Here is a 20,561-nt window from a genome sequence, read left to right as displayed (position 1 = left end):
TTATATGCAAATTTGTTGCAGGTAATCTAATATTACATCCGTAATATTATCTCTATCATACTGTTGCGGTCGGGAATAAGAAAAATCTGCTCGGGGTGGCGAATTTCGCTCGAAAACTTGGACGCGCGCGGGCGTTTCCCCCTTTCGCCATACCTCTCTACGAGTAGGAAACTGGTAACTTAGTTTGTCGAAGGTAGATTAGAGGCTGCCTTCGGGCCTTACTGACGGCACATCAGCGGGGAAGGACTCGCCCGCTCACCCCGTTCCACTCCATACCGCTCGAGCCGCACATTCGATATTAAAACTTTCTCCCTTGTCTCACCTCGGTTCGTGAAAAAAATCAGCGAGGCGTGCGCCGACGGATCGTGGGCGGATCACAGTCTGGATTATTTCGGCGAACGGCTGGTTTCTACACTGCCAACGATTCTAGTCGTTGCTCGTTACCGGGAATCACCTGTGATTCCACGGAGCCGTCACCCCTCGTGGAGAAACCCCAACGAGGAAGTTATTTATCCGTTTGTTATCATAAGGGTGAGAGACTCGATAATTCGAGAGACACGATGCGTCTTAGGACGAGCTCAGCGAAGACAGAAACCTCGCGTAGAGCAAAAGGGCAAAAGCTGGGCTTGATCTCGATGTTCAGTACGCATACAGACTGCGAAAGTACGCCTTATCGATCTTTTTGGCTTGAAAAGTTTTCAGCAAGAGGTGTCAGAAAAGTTACCACAGGGATAACTGGCTTGTGGTGGCCCAAGCGTTCATAGTGACGTCACTTTTTGACATCCTTCGATGTCGGCTCTTCCTATATCATTGCGAAGCAGTTGGCCGAGCAAGTCTCGCTTTTCTTACCTAAATATTGACTGCATTTCCAATCTTTGAAATATGTCGATCTATATTAAGTTTACTTATAACGTTTGTTTTGACTTTTTTTCTGGAAGATTATCTGTTAAAACCATAGACGTATACATATAATAGACTGAACATTGCCATTGGAGAGCTGTAGACAAAATTTAAAGGACAGAGATGTATACGCTTGTTAGGATTGTTTCCTTCTGTTTCTCCTTTCCTTCTCCTTACCAACTACACAATCAGATAAGGAAAGCGTCTCAGCAAGCATATCTCTGTTTTTTTTTTTTTACATCTTCCTTATTCTTCTCTCCAATAAGAGAACGTTCAGTCTATTATATACGTCTACGGTTAAAACTATATCATATCAGAGAGAAAAGACTATCAAAACTTTTTGCGAATACAAATTGAATAAGAATGGATTTATATATGAAATAAAGCATTTTATAAAATCTATATTCATATTCTTCTGCCTTGTCGTCACGGCATTTGAACCTGTTTTCAAATTCCGTTCTTAATATTTCTTTTGGACAGCTTTCTTCCGTAATTAGAATAACTAGCTCGCGGTAATAGCGAACGAAATAAAATGCTGTAATTTTTTATACCGCGGACGATATAAGTTATGATAAAATACTTTGGTTATTTTATGATAATGAATTGAAAATACATATAGAAATATACGTCGGTAGCTCGAAGCTGATTATGTGAGAAAATAATGTAGAGTGTATAATTAATGTGAATGAAATAATTTTTCTTAGACGACATTTATTTTTTATTTTAACGCCGATGTTATTGATACGGCACTTAAATGGCAAATTGGGTATCTCCGTATTTCATTAATGTCCTCTTCTTAAAAGTCTCGTAGTGACTCACGCTGTTTTTAATCACTTACCATATTGTAATCCGACCTTCCGTCTCTCTCACTGCAGGCTCTTATCGTCTGATTAAAATACTGAAAATGTAAAATCTCGTTAGAATTTCGTAGGAAATGAAAATTTAAAATGCGCGACATTTCATTTTCCTCCTTTCTTTCATTATAAAAACATGGTATTATGGAGCGATATATATTATTCTTATTAATTTAATGTGTTTTACTTTGTATTTCATTTATATCGTTAAAGAGATAATATAATATTGATATTACATTGAAATGTATATAAATTACGTAAATATGATGTAAGAGAATAGTATAAAGTAGTAAAGAAAATGAGAGAGAATTATGCTTTTATTTTGCGAATTAGGAAAATTCATGGACACAAGAAATATGCAGGAAAAGTTACTTCTTCAGACGGAGTTAAAGACAATTGAGTTATATGTATATGTATATAATTAACTAAAGATATATATGTAACAAAATAGTCGGTTATTAATATTCTGGATTGGTTTCAACAAAGTAAATGAGTTTTCTGGAGTTAGAAATCGCGAAATGGTTACTCTGAGGCGCGGTTGTGCGTGCAACCATTCAAATTTTATAGTGCAAATAATTATACTTATAATTATAACTGGTTACGCATTCCAAAACTGATTTCTACTGAATTTTCTGAAAATACTCTCGCATTGCGTAACGCGGTTACACCATCGTTGGGAAGGGGGGGGAATGCAGACTTGCACGGGATTCGAAGCTCGGTATGGGTAAATAGCGTTTCGTGCTGTAGGTATTTATCTTGTTTCAAACCGTTAACCTCGTTTGCTCTGAGATATGTACATGTTATATCTGCATTTATCTATTTACCCGAGATTGGCTTCGTTATGAATTTCGACGGGATATGATTCTTAATAAGCAACCCGGATCTGAATGTTCAGGATTGAGAGTATCTACTTTGTGAGAGAAATAGAGAGAGAGAGAGAGAGAGAGAGAGAAAGAGAGAGAGAGGGGGTAGAGGAGGAGAGAGCATTTCAATAAAACGATTCTAGCGGGAATCTAAGAGAGGACGTAGAAAAGCGGTTAAAGCCAACGAGCAATTTAGGTGGCGAACGTATATGAAGATAAGGAAAGCGAATCCCCTACTTCGTTTATAATATGGTTAACGAAGGATAAAGAAGATCCAGATGCCAGGAATTGCGTGGGAAGAGATCTATTGCCGGGAGTGCTGCGGAAACGCGAAAAGGTCACGGGACGAAATCCGAGGATTATACTGCGCATTTGTGAAAATTCTAGGGAGTTCCACAAATATAGCAATATACGACAAAATAATATTTACTTTCGTGGTAAACAATGGACTGGTTCTTATTGCGAAGGCATACACTCGTTTTCGATACAGATTCGAGTATTTTTGTACATTATTTATATTTTCTATACATATACATAGTTCACAAGTATATAATCCGAGTTTGTTTTTATCTTTTATCGAGCTAATTTATTATCGCAATACAAAAACATGTTTCTTTAAGAAACAAATATGATTTTTTTGCAACACACCTCTCTCTCTCTCTCTCTCTTTCTCTCTCCACAGGTGTACATATACCTTTATTACTATTTTATTAAATATTTATATGATAAACCAAAAATAGGAAATATGGAATATTTTACGTTTTATTAACGCAACAAGTGATAGCTGTGGTATATGTATGAGCTATACGGACGTAGGGAACGTTGTAGCATGTATCCTTCATTATCTCAACCTTACATGAAGGGTATTAGAGGCTTTAAACCCTCTGGTTGATCAAAGTAGAGACAGACAGGAGAGTGAAATGGGATGCGCTTATAATAGATGGAAGTTTACGTAAATTGAGCAAGTTTGCGTAAATTAAGAGTATCACGCGTATGTACATTTTCTCATTGATCGTTCCGCAGTATGCGTGAATCGTGAGAAAAGTCAATTAAGTCTACTTTTTATATGACGCTTGTTTTATTATTTTCCTAAATAAAATCTATGACTTGTATGTGGAAAGAAAAAGGAAAAAAGATAATTTATAAATAAATTGATGATTTATAAATAGATAATGTAGATAGATTATCGATATACATATATTGACTCAATTCTCTTACAAATATGAGAATAATTCGCAGATTAAAATATTTTCTATATTTTTTATAATGGTTCAATGTTAGCAATAAAATATTTTATTCGCAAAGTTTTCGAGTTCTAAAACTAAAAGAGAAATGCGAAAAGAGCGACTTCTTGACCTCGGGAATTTTTATGCGATTGGCAATTCTCGTCTAGGATTATTTCCAAGATAAAACGCGACGCATGAAATAAATTTCGCGAAAATCGCGATTTCTCGATCTCGCGGAAATCTCGTTAATAGACTTGATTATCATAGATAACGAAAGAGAGAGCCATATACGCTATACCTTCCGGGACAAAGTTTCGAGAATAACTTTGCTAGCCGCGGAATCGGGTCTGTGAAAGAGTTTGCACCCGGAATTCGAGAAGGATAAACTTCCCGTACGGTATAATTCGATACACATCGGAGAACGGAGTCACAGAAAATGGAATAGAATGGACTCCGAAATAGGAGAATATTGATATGTTCTGTTGGATAGTTTTTGACATCGATTTCATACAAATTTTTTTTTTTTTTTAATTTTGTTTATTAAATGTTGTTCTTTTTATTTAATTTTTTTTTATTTTAATACTTATTTGTGCTCTTTAGGTATTTGAAAAATTATATTTAATTTATGTTATAAGGTTATAACTATATTATTCTTATAATTGAAAATTTAGTGAAACATTACAATGTTTTAACAAAACGTTTTATTGTAAAAATTATGTGCTCATGCAATATACAACATATATCATCATCATCGTCATTATTCTTTGGTCATAATAACGTTAAACTTTATACGTTAATATAACGTTTATTATAACGTTAAACATTATTATAGCATTAAGCTGTTATTTAAATATCTTTGATTATTTTATACTTGTGTCTCTCTCTTGCTCTTTTCTCCCGGCGTGATAATGTTAAATTATAATTTTTTATAATAGCTTTCTACGGGCTCGTTATATTAAATGGCGAGAAAAATGATAAATAAACTCGATGCCGGGTATATTAATTCCCGGTATTAATTTTCAATCTAATCGACGGACGATTGATTATTATTGTGTTAGTATTCGGAGTATTCGCATGGTAATTAGCTGTGGCTATCCGCGAAACGAAATTGGATACGCCAATGTTTGCATATCGCGTTATGAGAATGATACGTTAAAGTTCGCTGGACCTGTTTCTAAGCCGTTTAATAATTCACCAACAAGGTAATGTCTATAAGTAGAGCAAACTATAATTACCGAACTATGTCGCCTGTTACAGCAAAATGCGACTTGTTCAATAACAATTATGCGGGCGATATATCCCGCCACATATTCGCCGGAGAAAATCGGGCGGCGAAAGTTTAGCGCTAAATTCATAAAGATGGTAATAATACCACGACGATATAGAACGAGAGTAATAACTTCTCTCTAACTGCACGCTTTGTATACTAATTAAACTGCCATCCCGGACGCCATTTGTTGACGCGACCGCGATTTAAGCTATACCGCCTCGTGAAATTAACGCGATGTTACGACGCGCGCGTTATTAATTTATCGCAGTTTCTCAAACCTTTAGCATAATTATAATCATCGCGAATTATTTAATGAAACTTGTGTGCAATGAGAAATACATTTTCCGACATCGTATAGTATGATATTTTCACTGTGAGCGACACCAACGAGATAATTGTCGCTGCTTGTCACTTAATTATCGGACATGGTGATATTTGATAATTCAGTTAGGTCTTGCAGGAATTAATTATCCTATCAATCATGCAACAATTGTGTACGCTTACCTACCGCTTACACGAATCATCATGCCTCGATGCACCGTGATTACACTCGATGCACTTTGATACAATCCACCATGCTGTCTGTATTAAGGACCGCCATTATTGCGATTTCAATAATCATCTTACAGAATCTGACAATCCATTTTTCGTGCTGTTTCTTATTGCCACATTGCAATTAGGAATGTTTGGTGTAAAACTCGGGGCAGATGGCGCCATGGCGTCTAGTCCTGTCATGGCGGCGTCACCAACACTAACTCAATATACATGTATGTGTTGGTGTATCTGTGAGCAAATTCCTAAAAGCAGCAACTTTTAATTTTATTCTTCTTTCATTTATCAGTTAATTGCGATTCGAAAGCGTTTGAATTCCATTATTCGAATCCCATTATTTCGTCTATAACTTCCATTATATCAAGTGATATGAGTGTAAAGAATACGTGTTATCTCTTCTTTTTAAATTCTTGGTTTTTTATTATCTACAAGTTTGACCAATATAATTCGCAATATGCGATGTGAGAATAATGAGATATGTATCTCACAAAAGTAATCGCTAATATAAAATAGCAAGTCAATTAATTTTGATGACGAAATATTCTTAGCTTCACTTAATAATCACATTTTACGTAAGAATTTTCGTTCTCCGCGCGATTCAATTAAGGTTTTTTTAATTAACTTGCGCGAACTGATAGACTAGATTATTTCTCGCAAAACTCAAGATTCTTAAATTAGTGCGGATTTATTTCTCAAGTTTCTCGACATTACTTTCTCTGTTCAACGTATATAACGTGATTAAGTAATATATAACAATTATTTATACCGTTTTGCGAATATATCTTCTGCTCTCAAACGGCCGCTGATCGCCGCTCGATTAAAGTTTAATCGATCGTGCATCGATTCGGACGGAAAGACAATGTGCTTGGATGCGCTCTGATGAATTTGCAGTTCACAGAACAAACGAACGCGGCCTATTGAGCGTGTTAATAACATTTCCAGGCTTTTCCCGTTGACCCGCCTCTCGCCAGCCACTCTTGGCTTCATCTCCAAGCGCCGTGTAACATCAACGTCAGCCTCTTCCCCGACTTGTGCCACTTCGCGTTTGTATTCGTGACAAGCTATACGAGGTGAAACAAGCTCCGCGGCAAGTTATCGTCTACTGTAATGCAAAAGTACCGTAATTGCGCATGCAATGAATAATCACCGCAATTTTTATAACTGGATTAAAATGCTGGATTATATTTGCCGCCACAGAAGTAACCGTACTAATTAAATTGCTCGTTAATTGTCTTTGCAGCTTTATACACAATCGGCATTGTCGAAATGTCTCTCGAAATATGCTATACGATTTATATCACGCACCATTTTCCATTAATTCGTGCGTGTACATTAACACGCTAATAACAATCATATAGAAGCAATAATTAATGTTCATGGCAATTTGATATACATATTTCATTAAACAACTGTTTAAGCTATAGTAAAATTGGCAAGACTAATCGATAATATTAAAATCCGACTATTGTTCCATAGCCGTTTGTTAAACAAATCAGAATTTACAATTAACATTATCGCGCAAAATATAAATAATGGCAATGTTTTGATAAACAGAGCTATTCTATTTCTGAAATTTTCCAGGACGAGCATGTGTGTCGCATCTATTGAAAAATGTATATTCTATATTTATATAATAATTTTGGTGTTTATTTTCACGTTACGTCATGGTTTATATAAATTAATTGATTTTACCTTTTACTGCGAGCTGCAAGAAACGTTGTTAATTGCATTTGTATTGGCGCAAGAGTTGTGCAACATCGTACACTAACGATCTCGTTCGACGAGAGGTAAATCCTTTCAGATTTTCGTTTAGTCGCAATTTAGGCTACGCAAACTTTCGCCAAGACGCCACCGGTTCCACCTTCCTCGTCGTCTTTTCTTTCGCGTCATTTTGCCGAAGTTACGCTTTAAATTAAATAAGCAACATTCGCTAGGGGGAACGAATCTATTCTGTAATGGACCAAGGTCCAAGCCGGAGGCAAGTCCGAAGGGATCTGTTTTAGATTTGCACTCTTGCGAAAATATCCTTACAAGTTGCTTACGGGCGTCTTAACGCGGCATTTAAGTTAAGAAAAAATTTGCACCAGATAATCCGCGCATCTTAATCGAGAAACTATCATTATTTCTCATAGTATTTTACGCTTAATTAAACTTAACTTGAATTTTTGTTGCATTAGCCTTGAGAAGTGTTGGATATGTAATATTCAACAAAAAACAGTATTTTTTTCTATATTTGTTTCTAAAAATTGTTTTATTTTTTCAAGAATTGAATTGCGATTAAAAAGAGAAAGTGAACGTATACATTCATTAACAATAAGTAGCTATGCATATTTTGTAAACCAAAAGATCAAAGGAGAATACAAACGTTTAATCCATGTCAAAAAAACCTTGTCATTATTGGTGAATAATAGCCATTTTATGATGCTATACATATTAAATATATATTTGAAATATTATATTAATAAAAAGATTTGTGCACACATACATCAATGCACTCGCACTCGTGTTAATCTGAATATTAGGGTTGATTTTTGACGGACATGTTATCGGAAATTCTCTCAAACGCGAAAGTACATTGATGTATGTACGCATACTGGTGTTTCGCGTTTGGAGCTTACAAGAATGCGGCGCATTTCGAAATATTTTTTTTCTTTTCAGAAGCATACGCGTCAATCATCCTCCGACCTCCGATATTGATTTCCGCCGCGTACATTTATTGTACTTCACGCGCCGATACGCGCCAAGATTTTCCGAGCTTTACTCCCCATTATTAATCATCGAAGTGTAATTTCGCGCGACTTATGCCGCTACGGGAGAACAAACTTTCCTCAGAGACTGAGGACGAAGAAAAAGAAAGAGATCCGACCGACGCCCGCGACACTTCGATCCCAATATCGAAGCCGCGCGGAATTTATGCCGGATCGAGAAAGCGAATCTTACGGAAAGATACGGCGGGAAAATTTATGTACGCCGTCGAAATGAATGCAAAGATACCGGGCACGGCGGAGTAACTGTTCCGGAACTTTTCGCCGATGGATGTAGCAATTTAAAGTTTCCGGGCTCTCGTTAAATGGTCTCGGCGCTAGTTTGGCGCCGTCATGACTCCAATGAGGAGTTATGTCACGCGCCGATTAAAAGTCAATGCTATGAGAAATTGCACGGAGTTAGGGGCAATTAGTTTTAATTATGAAAATTGAAACGCTCGAATTTTTCGACGGACCGCTCGTCAATAATAATGTCTTTCGATAAATGTCGCATATTCATAAATTACGATGGCAAAGTGTATCGCGTATGTATGGCCTGTATTTCAACAAGAAGATCAAACTGTTTAGATTTTCAATAAATTATTTGCTGAATAACGGCGCGTAGCCGGTGCAATTATAAGCAGGTTTGTTCTCTGCAATGTGCCTCTTTTCTTTTTTCTTGCATCTTTGTTTCCGGTTATAAGGACGCTTTTCTTAACGCCTCGAACTTCTGCACATATAAGAACGGACGAAAAAAAAGTACATACTAAAGACACGCCGCGCCATGCACATGCCTATAACCGTTCTCATTCGCGCGCGCATCTTCTCATAAAAGGTCGTTCTTTTGAACAGACCGACGTGCATGAATACGCGATGAACATGTACACGACTGCTCTGTAAAGCTCGTAGTCCGTAGTCCATATTCTCTCTGCGCCACTCAAATTCGGATACATTTATCCGAATACTTTTTCCTCGGTATCGCACATATAAATTACAAAATTTTGTTTATCGCAACTTCAGGGAAGTGGGTTTGTTTATTCGTTATTTTTCAATTACCAATATATTTCATTATTTTATAAACAACATGCCGCAGATACTGAAAAAAATATTTAATTGATTTTTTTAAGCTGAAAATACACTTTGTTCTCTAATATTTTAAAATTTAGTACAGTGCAATATAAAATAAATAATCTAGTTTTAATATGAGCAAAGTTTCGTGAAAGTTCGTAGCGGAAATGAAGGCTACAACGACAAGATTGGGCGAGGGAAAATATAACTTTATAGACATAACGCGTATTTACGCATCCTTTATGTGTATTTACACGAGAACAAAGAGCTAAAAGGGTTAATTATAGGCGGAATTTCCCTGCTAACTGCAACTTCACGCACTATCTCGGCATTTCTATGCCATATCTTCACGTTTCACCATTTTGCTCGGTTGCAAACATACATATACGTCCATTGTAGCACGGTAGCATGAATGTCTCTTTCTGTTCTCTCCTTCTATCTATCGTTTGATATTTCTCGTTTGTAATCCCTTTGCCATCTCGCGAAAGTGTATCTTACGCATGAGTAACAAAAGAGCAAATAGCCGCGCACTTAATGCTTTGTGCGCGACTGTCTTGTAATACCGATAGATGCAATGTGTGCGAAATAGAGGAGCGAATAGCTCGAGGTAACTTGTACTTTGTAACTTGTACTTTGTAACTTGTAATTAACAAGCACTGCTGTATGGATTCAGGATGAAATATAAGTAAAAATGACATTTGAAAAGATAGGTGTAGAAATTTGGAACTTGATATTTCAAAAAAAAAAATATATATATGTATATATATATTATATATATATATATGTATATATATATATATATATATATATATATATATATATATATATATATATATAATATATATATACATATATATATATATATGTATTATCAGAGATTAAAGATACAAAAGATATGAGATATGAGAAATATAATTGTAAACACGCAGCATACACAGTGAAATGTAAAAGGCTCGAAGTAATAAAGCATTCAGATAAAGCAGATTTTATGGACGAGCAGTTGGAAAACGTCACGAATTAACAGCGAGAATTAATTTTCTTTGTGCAGCTTTTGTGAGCATTCTTTGATATTCTTTGATATATATCTGAAAAGAATGTCAAAGGATACTTAATAAAGGAATGCTTTTCACTCGGCTACGGTGCTGACCAAATATCTGGCATGCAAACATATTGCAGATGGTAATAAAATTTAAAAAAGTTATCTCTTTTATATCGCAAGATTGAAAAATTCTCAAATATTTATACGTACATCTTAATATTAAAATTATACGCGTTTGACGATCGTTACATTTGAAATTATTGAAGACATACTTTTCTCTCGTTTTATTTCACTTCCGAGAATTTCCAACGGATTACGTGAAACATTTCTATCGAGCAGGCGTTTCAGTCAGATGCACCAGGTGCACACCAATCGCAATTAGAAAAAGAATGAAAAGAAAGCAATAGTATTTGTATCTGTAACCTATAAATAAGACAATGACAAGGACATATATTACAACGTGGATATACCTTATTTCATCATACACAATATTATAGAGAGATTTGCTAACTATTTTGTAATTATTATCAACCGGTTAGTAACAATTACCATATTTGTTACTACTTGCCAAATATTACGCTGAAACACACAACCAAATGCGATTGTTAAGTACTACAAGATTTTTTTCAGAGTGTAGAAACATTTTATTATACTAATACTATATTTGGTCATACAAATATGGTTTGCCTATGTCAACAGAGGCCAAATATTTAAATGCGTAAATGTACGTGTATAATGCAATAATATTTTGCTTTTATGCTCGCGATTAAATAGGTATAAAGTCAAAGGTTGACATTTAATTACGTGTGGATAAAACTAAAAGTATCGTCAGAAAATTTACATCGCCTGTATTTGCGTGATAAAAACGTACGTTATCGGTAAAATATATTCGCGTAAGATCGTTTCTTTCTTTTTTTTCGTTTTCGTCAGATCTGTGACGCCTACACAGATGCCTTCAACGATATTCGAGAGAGAGAGAGGTCATTTGCATTGCTTGAATCAGGATTCTCAGAAGAGGTGACTCGCACGTAACGGCGCTGAACAGAAATATCGATCGATGACCTTCGTTCCCAGAATCTATACCAACGAATGTGTTTCGTATTTGAGTGGCCGTTATCAAATTCCCGGGTCTTCCTTTTTGCTCGCCCGGGCTTGTCCATTTATCTACGTTCAATTCCCATCTAGTCTTTGAACCGAATTCCCTATCGGCTTCGAGCACATCGCGTTCCGCTCCTCGTACATCCGATCCGTTTGGTAGCATAGAGCTATCAAATTTAGAATTCCAGCAGATTCGAAAGTCACACGTAGCAGTGTCAGAATTTAGGCTACAGAATATTGGATTGCAGAAATAAAGACGGTTGTAGAGAATAATTAGCAGAACTTGCATATTGGAGTAATTTGATAATTATATATTAAATATTAATTAATCTTATCTATTCGCGTATATAAAGTAAAAGGAAATTCCATCTTTAAAAGGGAAAAAAATATTATTGATTTATTAATTTTCAAAACCAACTCTCTGAAAGTCTGATCGCATCAAAGAAAGTAATTGTCGTTACTATTATATTTATCTATACTTAATTATTATTTTATTACCGGAAAACTTAGAGAACGAGAGGCAGAAAAAAGAGATTTCTTTTTCGGGATATATTTCGTTAAATGCGGAGAAAACGTAGCTGCATGCGTAGTAGTAGCTGAATATTTTCTTACAAGTGCAGTATCGTCATCGTTTCTCTTCTAGATTAAACTGCCTCGTCGATTGCAGTCTTCGCCAATTGATAGTCAGCCGTTGCCGTAGTAACAACGGGATTATTCTCGTGCTTTCTTTTGCAGACGCTACCGTACGGTGGGCGGAACGAACGCGAGGACGAAATAAATCATCGACAAGTGCGTGCCCGTGGGATGCATTACGCGCATTACCTCGAGAGGATCTCCGTCGTCGTGGCAGGGTCGATCGGGCGAAATAATGCGATCGAAACGCATCAGGAAAGCGGCGCTGTTCAGATTGCTCAGATACAGACAGTGCGCCAGGTGCCGGAAGATAACTTAGCGTACCCGAGAGTATTTGGGGCGATAGGTCGACGGGAATAAAGAGAATAGGGGAGCGCACATACATACGAGAGCACATGAGACTGATCGCCGCTGCGGCAATGATCGACGAGCGTAATTTCACTTCGCTGGCTGTGATTTTTACTCCTAGACTCCCGACTCCAGAGGCTTGACGCGTGGAAATCGCTAAGACTGATCAAGGTAGACTGCTCAGTGACTTCGCCGAGGAACACGTAAGCCTGGAAATCTGGAAACATCGTTCTACGACGAGTAAGTTGTTCCGCGTCATCCGATCGGATCGATCAAATATATGTATATGTATATAAAAGCGGTAAACATTATGTCGTTAAAATAGCGTAAACGTTAATTACGATCTAATTGTAAGTGTCTTGCCTGTAACTCCTTAAGATCAACTATCCCACCGAAGAATAATTAAGGCGAGTTGATCTCGCATCTTCGCGAAAACACGCGCGTCGCGTCGCTTCCCACGCTGTATACTCGCGTTTATTAGCGTCGTCGAACGCGCCGGTAGCATAGTAAGGACGCGCAAGAATTTCCTTCGTGGAACCGGCAATATATACACGCGTGAAGCTCGATACCGCGTCGTCGGATAACGATCGCGCGCCCTACGAAAGCAACGCGAGCAAAACACGGTTTCCCTTACACCGCAGATATATGTTCATTGGACGAACTTGGTGCGTTCGCGACTAATCGCGTTCAAAGACTCCCTACCCAATTATCTCACATCGTTTCCGTCGTTGTTGCAAAATCGAGACATTTCAAGAAAGACCTCTTGGCGAGAATTTGGTCGAAATCTGCAGCGATAACTATTGATGGTCACGCCAAGTGGAAAAAACGAAGGACTACTTGGAGGCTTGCCGGAGTCTGAAGAGAAGGAATTGCCGGCATTAGGAAAGTTTGAGTGGCACTTGAATCGCGGATAGTTCAATAGTCGGACAGGAGCTAGAAATATTTCGCTGCATCGGCGGAAAGAGATCGTCACGCCGCGGCCGTCATCGTCATTATAAAGTTATTTGGCGTCTGAGCGAGAGAGAATCGAAGAGACTCGCTCTGAGGTGCTTTGCGATATCTAGACAGCGGAATAATAATAGAGAGAAAGTAACACAATTAAAAAGTGCAGGCAGTCGAGAGGAAATATAATATCAGAAAAGAAAGGCGGAAGGGAAAAAGGGTGGAAAGGCAAAAGTTATTACTTGCGAGCGAGCGAGCATTTTAAATGTTTGGATTGAAAAGAGGAGAAATCCGAGCTGCGGGAAAATCGAGGAAAGGGCAATTAAGGAGAAGAGAATCGGGCAAGGGCCGAATGGGAATCGAAACGTGAAAAGGTAGAAACGATTTCGAGCAGATGATTCGGGCTGGGGTTCAGCGCATCAGAGGAATAGAAGTGGAAGAGAGGTCAAAACGAGATTTTTATTCGGTGTTTCAGTGGAGATATGTACGTATCTGCGCAGTGATTAAAATAGAGGCTGCCGAAAATTCGGCCGCTTAAAGACCGAAAACGGATGATAATTAACGCGATCTTCTTGCGATTATTTAAGCTGAATTTCCGGGAGGAGCGCTCACTTTTTCGGCACATGCGAGAGAGGGATATTTCGAAGATATTTCGGCGAAATTAGACCAGAAATTGCGAGGTAAACGATAAAATTATGAGCGAACACATAGTGCTTCGGGAAATTTGCCTAATTAAAAGCTCGTCGGTGTGTTTTTTAATCAGCGCTCCTATAAAGTGCTGATTAAGTATTATAATAATAGTATAGTGGTAGTATTATTCAGATCCTTGTCGAGCGCAGGTGCCGGACTTTCGTAGCATGGAGGAGAGCGACGGTAGCGGTGAACTCATCGAAAATTCATCCGGCGTTTTGCGCAACTCGAGGAATAAATTGCAACCAAACCAAGAGGGATCGTTGAAAATTCATTCGGCATATCAGATCCCCGCGTAAAAGCGATGTAATTAAAGAAAACCCGCGAGAATGCCGAAGAAACCGCGAAGAGAGGGATAATTGAAAATTCATGTAGCGTTTTAACGTCTTTTCCTCTTCGTGAAAGGTGCGAGGGAAAATAATTGGACGGTTCATTGGACGTCTTAATTGACCGCATAGAAGAAAAAAAAGAAGATTAAAAAGGAGGATATCGACTCCGATTCCTGGAGAAGAAGGAGGTGAAATTTCAAACGATCATTGGATCACAGTGGGATTAGCTTGGTATGTCCGCTAGCGGGAATTCGCAGACGGTTGAATTAAAGATTCAATCGGCTACTTTCATGAACTCGAATTAGAAGGTACGGTGGCGAGAGGCGAGTTATCGGTCTCGACAAGCCATTCGAGCCGGTATTTTATTTGATTTCGAGGAAAACATATAATCCAGCGGAAATCGATGAGCGCGAAGGAAACGGAGGCGTTTCCTCAACGCGACTGAGAAAACGTTATACTGAACGTGAAAAATTATTCGTAGCAAAATTCAGCGTCGCGCTCGACAAGTGGAAGACGCGTCGTTTGTGAAGATTGTTGAGGAAGAATAAGAAAACAGTTCTCGAAAAGGAAAAGCGTGAAAGATAAAGGAAAAATTCCGGAGACTGTCAAACGATTCCAAGTTTCCGCGGTCTTTTCCTTCGGATAGAAATCGGTCTCCTCGAGAGAGAGAGAGAGAGAGAGAGAGAGAGAGAGAGAGAGAGAAAGGAGAAATAAAATCTTCCGCCGGTTTGTTTTGCGCGGAAACTACCGCGAAAGGTACGGACCCGATATCGAGAGTCCTTGACAGCGAATAAAACCACCCACTTGCACTTCGAAAAAAGGGGTGAGCGGTGGATCGTCGGAAGGGAGGAGGAGGAGGAGGAGATCGTCCAAAGTTGTTTAGCGAAACTGATTTACGCGGAATCTACGCCCTGGGAATTTTCAGTGTCCCCGGGTATCGATCGTCCCTACACTATACGCCCTGCATTTCCGGACACGTCGACAAACGATCGGCGAAAAATTGCGAGAAGACTGCGCCGAAAAATTTCCGTTCTCGCCCGTTCTCGCACCCGCGCATTCGAGGCGGAACGTGATCGTACTTTCTAGGAAGTCGGTCGCCGAAAAGTCAAGCCACCAGTCTCGTTTGCCCTTTTTTGCCGCGTAACACGCCGCGCTGAAGGGAAGTCCGTGAAAGGGGGAGGACGCGGGAAATAGCGCCGAGAAGGAAGGTTGCAATTTCCGGCCGGCCACGTAACGGTAAATTCATTGCGCCGGGAGCGTAATCCTGAGGGACGAGCGCACGTAAGGCATTCTGAATCGAGATTTCGTGACTTAGGGCACAAATGCGCGTCCCATAGCGCCGTTTGTTAAGGGCAATACATATACATTCGGACTCTCTCTCTCTCTCTCTCTCTCTCTCTCTCTCTCTCTCTCTCTTTCTCTCTCTCTCTCCGCCCTTTTTCTCCGCTTGCCGCCCGGTAAGTACGATTGCCCGAAGACGACGACGAGAAGGAACCAGCGCGAAGAACAAACGGGAAACTTCTGATTCGCGCTGAAGTGACACGAATCGTGAATAGGCGGAACGTGATTGTCAGAAGGGCACACATTCTGCCGAGCGTAATACGTTCTGTCACGGCGGATTATAAGGAACAGAGTCAGTATAGGCGAGAATATTCCTCGCGAAGATCTGTTGAAGCACGAAACGCGGAAGCGAGGCGAGAATTGAAGTAATTTAATCGAAGTGTGGTAAGAAGAGAAATAATTTTAACTCTATCCTTCTCTTTCTCTCTCCCGCCGCGCGCCGCCCCGAAGTCGTCAAATATGGAACGACGAGAGTAATCCGATTTTTTCGCTTAACGAGCGGCCATTTATACGCGCTTTCATCGTAACGGAGATTCTCTCGGCACGAAAAGAGTCGGGGATTTTCATTCGACGAAAGATCGTTAAATATTCGTCGCCGAGTTGAGCGGCAAACGTGTACTCTCCGCCCGCGAAGCAAGCAACAGGAATCGCTGATCCGCTATCGCTCAACGTCAATAGAGAAGCGAAATTTAAGAGAAAATTATTTTTTTTATCCTGGAATCACGTAGGGATCGCGGCCGTAATCTGTTCGTGCATCCTTTCGATCGTGCGCGTTTAAATGTGAAAGTTCAAAGCGTTCCTTTCCGAAGACGCCAATAAGAAGAACGTATCTTCTTTAGTGAAACGCGAGAATTAGAAATTGATTTAACGACGCAGTACATCGCTAACCCTCAGCTTTTTCCCGGCTAAAGCGGAACGTTCGTCAAAGTCGGAAAATCCTGTGGAATATGTATCAATCCCAGAAAGAAACGCGCGAGATATCTTTTTGTTTTAAAATTCTTTAAAACAAAAAAGTTTCATACCCTCTCTCGAGAGAATTCGATTGTACGTTTACATTGACAAAAGTATCGTGGGCGATTAGGATTGCTTCTCGAAATCGCCCTCAATTTATAGGAAGATTCGCCCACAGCTTCCTAGAAGCAGTTTCGCTTTATATTGAACTAGGAAAACGGGAAAAACGGGGTGACTGAGTGAGATCGAGGGAAGGGGCATTTAGCGGGTCGTTTCGACGCCGGTAAAACTCGCGGTGAACGCGCAGTCGACGATCGCACCTAATAGAGGCGACGACGCTGTTTTCAATTCTTGTTCGGGATAACGTCGATCTCTCGAGCAGAACGAGCGGTGGAAAACTTCCGTCGAATTCGATTTGGTAAACGGGATAAAGAGCACCCCCCGCGAGTGGGCGAAGCCGAGGACGGAGGATAGAAGGGGCGTCGGTGGGTAGATACGTGATCGTCGTGGGTGGCTTGTGCAGGGAAGAGTGAAAAGTGCAGTCGAAGCAGTATAACGTGGCTGAAGCGGCCTCCGGAGGAGAGGTTGCAGGCCGCTGCGGGTTTTCGATATTTCTCCACGGCGCTGGCGAGGGGAAAAGGGAGAGAAAGAAAGAGAAAGAGAGAGGAGGCGAGGGCATGTGAGGGTTGCGACGACGATCAAGCGAGCAATGTCAGCATGTCAGGAGATGCCAGCTATATACAAACACATTTCCCTTCCCGTATCTTTTTTTAGGGATACGCTAATAGATCCGCGGCACGTGGATCGCATGACAATAGGTCGATGACGTTGGCGATTAGGACGATTTCATCGAGGCGATTTTTGTCAAGGTCCCCCGAGCCCTTCCGCACGTTACGTCAGCGAAAACTGTTGCCGCGCGAGGTAGCGTATTGAAGTATAAAAGAGTCACGGTCGGTCTCGCTCCGCGTGTAAGTTCTTACTTGGCGCGAGACACTACCGTGTCTCTTGATCACATTCGTGGAGTCGCGCGTTTTGTTCGATCGAATAGTGTTAAGTATGTAGCCGTGGTTGGGATAGTCGCGTAGAATTCGAAACGCGATAGATAATTAAAGAGGAGATTCGAGGAATTTTGCGTTGAAATCGTGACTAAAGGAGGCGACGATCGACTGACGTCGCGGCTCGATGTAGATCGCGCGCTCGAAATTCGCCAACGGAGGGAAAATGGAAACGGCAAACGACAAGTGAGTCGCAGACATTCGAAACACAAACTAGATCAGTAGCTCGCCAAATTCGATACCCTCGGCTCTGCGCGCTGTCTGAACCAACGTCGTTTAAAGGTCGGTTAGATGACATATTCGAAGTGCAACGCGAGCGATTGTGTGTATATGCGGAGAGAGCGAGTGTTATCGATTATCCGGGGGATATAACGTTTTGCGATCGTGCTTGCGACCGCGAAACTATAAAGTGTCGGATTGACTACCGGGTGGTGTATGATCAACTGTATCGACGAGCGTGCATGACGTGCGCATTAACGAGCTCATCCGACTGTAATCGTGGGAATATTGACGGAAACCCACGGGGATTGGTCTTCATTAACGACCGCGTACGACGAAAACATACAAATAGTTTTCGATAAACGAGAAAGGGAATTAACTGGCTTATAGCAATTAACACTACGCCGATGGTGCAGAAGCGAGTGTAATTTATTCGGCAAATTTGACCGTCGTTTTTTAAGAAAGTCTAGTGACAGTCTTAAGAATAATTATAAAACGAGTTGTATAATTCCTGTGTATAACATTAGTTGCATGACGTAATGTCTCGGCGACACTCGCGTAAGATATAAATAATCGAGAAATAGATAATTAAGAAACCAAACGTAACTAATTGATAGATCAACACACGAAGGGAACGTGGTTGCCCTCAAGAGTTCAAGGACCACTGTAAACATCGAGCTTCTTCAAGTCTTCTAGTCCTGCCGTCGAGTGAATCGATCGGCCAGTCATAAAGTCTTCAGTTATTAATATATCTGGTAGCGCGAAGCGTGAGAAGATTGTGGTGTTCTGTGAAAACTGCAAGGATCACAGTGTCCGTTAATCGTTTTGAGTACCATGACGTTTAAGTGTTAACCGCGGAAGAAAACTTTGATCCCGTTATATGACGGCTCGAGATGCCTCGCGCGTCTTATCGAGTTCGCACCACCCGTCGTCGTACCGGATATCCTCTGGAGTCTTTCGACAGGATCGCACGGGCGTACCCGAGGACCGCGAGAGTTAATTAAAATGCGAGAGTTGAACGACACCGCATGCACTGCTTTATACGAGGGCGTCGAGTGGTCAAGCCTGTGGAACGTGATTGCCCTAATCGTCCTGGCGATCGTCGATGTCATGGTGGTGGTGGGTAACGTCCTGGTCATTCTAGCCGTCTATTGTACCAGCAAGCTGAGGAACGTGACGAATATATTCATCGTGAGCCTGGCGGTCGCCGATCTGTTGGTCGGCGTCGCTGTCCTGCCGTTCAGCGCGACCTGGGAGGTTTACAAGGTAAGATCTTTTTTTAATGCGTCAATTGGCAACGAATTCACGAATAGATATTTTTTTAATGTAAAAAGAGAGAGAATTAATATGATCTTATAAGTTATGGGAATGGGAGGATTTGTCAAGCAAATTATCGATTTATGATTAAAAATGAGAGATCTATTTAATGTAATACTAGCGGCTTGGTGACAAGAATTGAACTAACTCTTTTTCAGCGCGGGTCGTTAATAAACTTCGCTTAACAAAAGATACAGTTGTTATAATAATACATTGTCAATAACAAGTACGTTATAGCTTTAAATTTAGAGACCACATTATAAGATAGTGTTGAGATTAAAAAATTCAATGCATATAAATATACCAAAAAAATATGTGTGTGTGTGTGTGTGTGTGTGTGTATTACATTAAGGTAGTCGTCTCGTCAGGGCATGTATTAGATAAAGTTTTCGATTTCGGTTTTTATATCAAATTATATGATCAGCTTTGCAGTCGATTTTTTCTGTGGCTCCTTACCGACTAATTACTCTAGAAAATCGATCTCGAAAATCACAAATTTTGCATTACTTTTCATACAGAAAAGAAGGCTCTATCACGGTTTCAATCACATATTTTCGTATTTTTCGTTTAGATGAAGTGAGAAAAAAACATTGCTTTTTGTACATTAGATTTCGAAGAATCCGATGCAACCATAAAATATATAGGTTACCGGAGATTTCGCTGCTAATTTTTTAGTTTATTTTAGTGAAAATGCGGTAATCGAGCAGACATTTTTTGGTCGAGGTGAGGTTGGGAAGACTTGGCAACGCCGCTGGCTAATCACTGTAGTTGCAGGTTATGGGGCTCGTCTTTCTTAGCCGAATTGGATAGTGATTGACACCCCTGTCATGCGTTTTGAAACCCTTTCTCAGTAATTGTCAAAATTCAATCGAAAAGGAGATGATAACCTTTCTCGACGACTCGCATGATCAGCTGATCAAAACAGAGTCAAATGAGAAAAATCACATAATTTGGAAAAAGTAACATACTTTGTCACGTATGAAATTTTACACCATAATTCATAAAATTATTTTTCCCTTAGCAAAAATTGCCAGAAATATATTTCTGAACGTGAAAACCTACAAACAGTCACATGACTAGCACGTAGCGAGACGCCTACCTTAAATCTTTCTATATTTGTTG

The 20,561-nt window shown here is 39.8% G+C and overlaps 1 protein-coding gene across 5 annotated transcripts in view; it reads left to right on the top strand.

Annotated features, from left to right (window-relative positions):
* Oamb (Octopamine receptor in mushroom bodies) overlaps positions 1–20,561 on the top strand; it is a 160,447-nt gene that overhangs the window by 107,631 nt on the left and 32,255 nt on the right. For all 5 annotated transcript variants that reach the window (XM_071771868.1, XM_071771867.1, XM_071771865.1 and 2 more), the window contains 2 exons: positions 12,350–12,835; positions 18,740–19,388. In XM_071771868.1, coding sequence (XP_071627969.1) covers positions 19,128–19,388 — 261 coding nt within the window. In that variant the 5' untranslated portion in view covers positions 12,350–12,835; positions 18,740–19,127. The remainder of the gene's footprint in view (positions 1–12,349; positions 12,836–18,739; positions 19,389–20,561) is intronic.

The sequence above is a fragment of the Temnothorax longispinosus genome, chromosome 2, assembly GCF_030848805.1.
Source record: "Temnothorax longispinosus isolate EJ_2023e chromosome 2, Tlon_JGU_v1, whole genome shotgun sequence".
In the NCBI taxonomy this organism is placed as follows: domain Eukaryota; kingdom Metazoa; phylum Arthropoda; class Insecta; order Hymenoptera; family Formicidae; genus Temnothorax; species Temnothorax longispinosus.
Note: the sequence above shows the minus strand (reverse complement) of the source record. Positions and strands in the feature narration are given on the sequence as shown.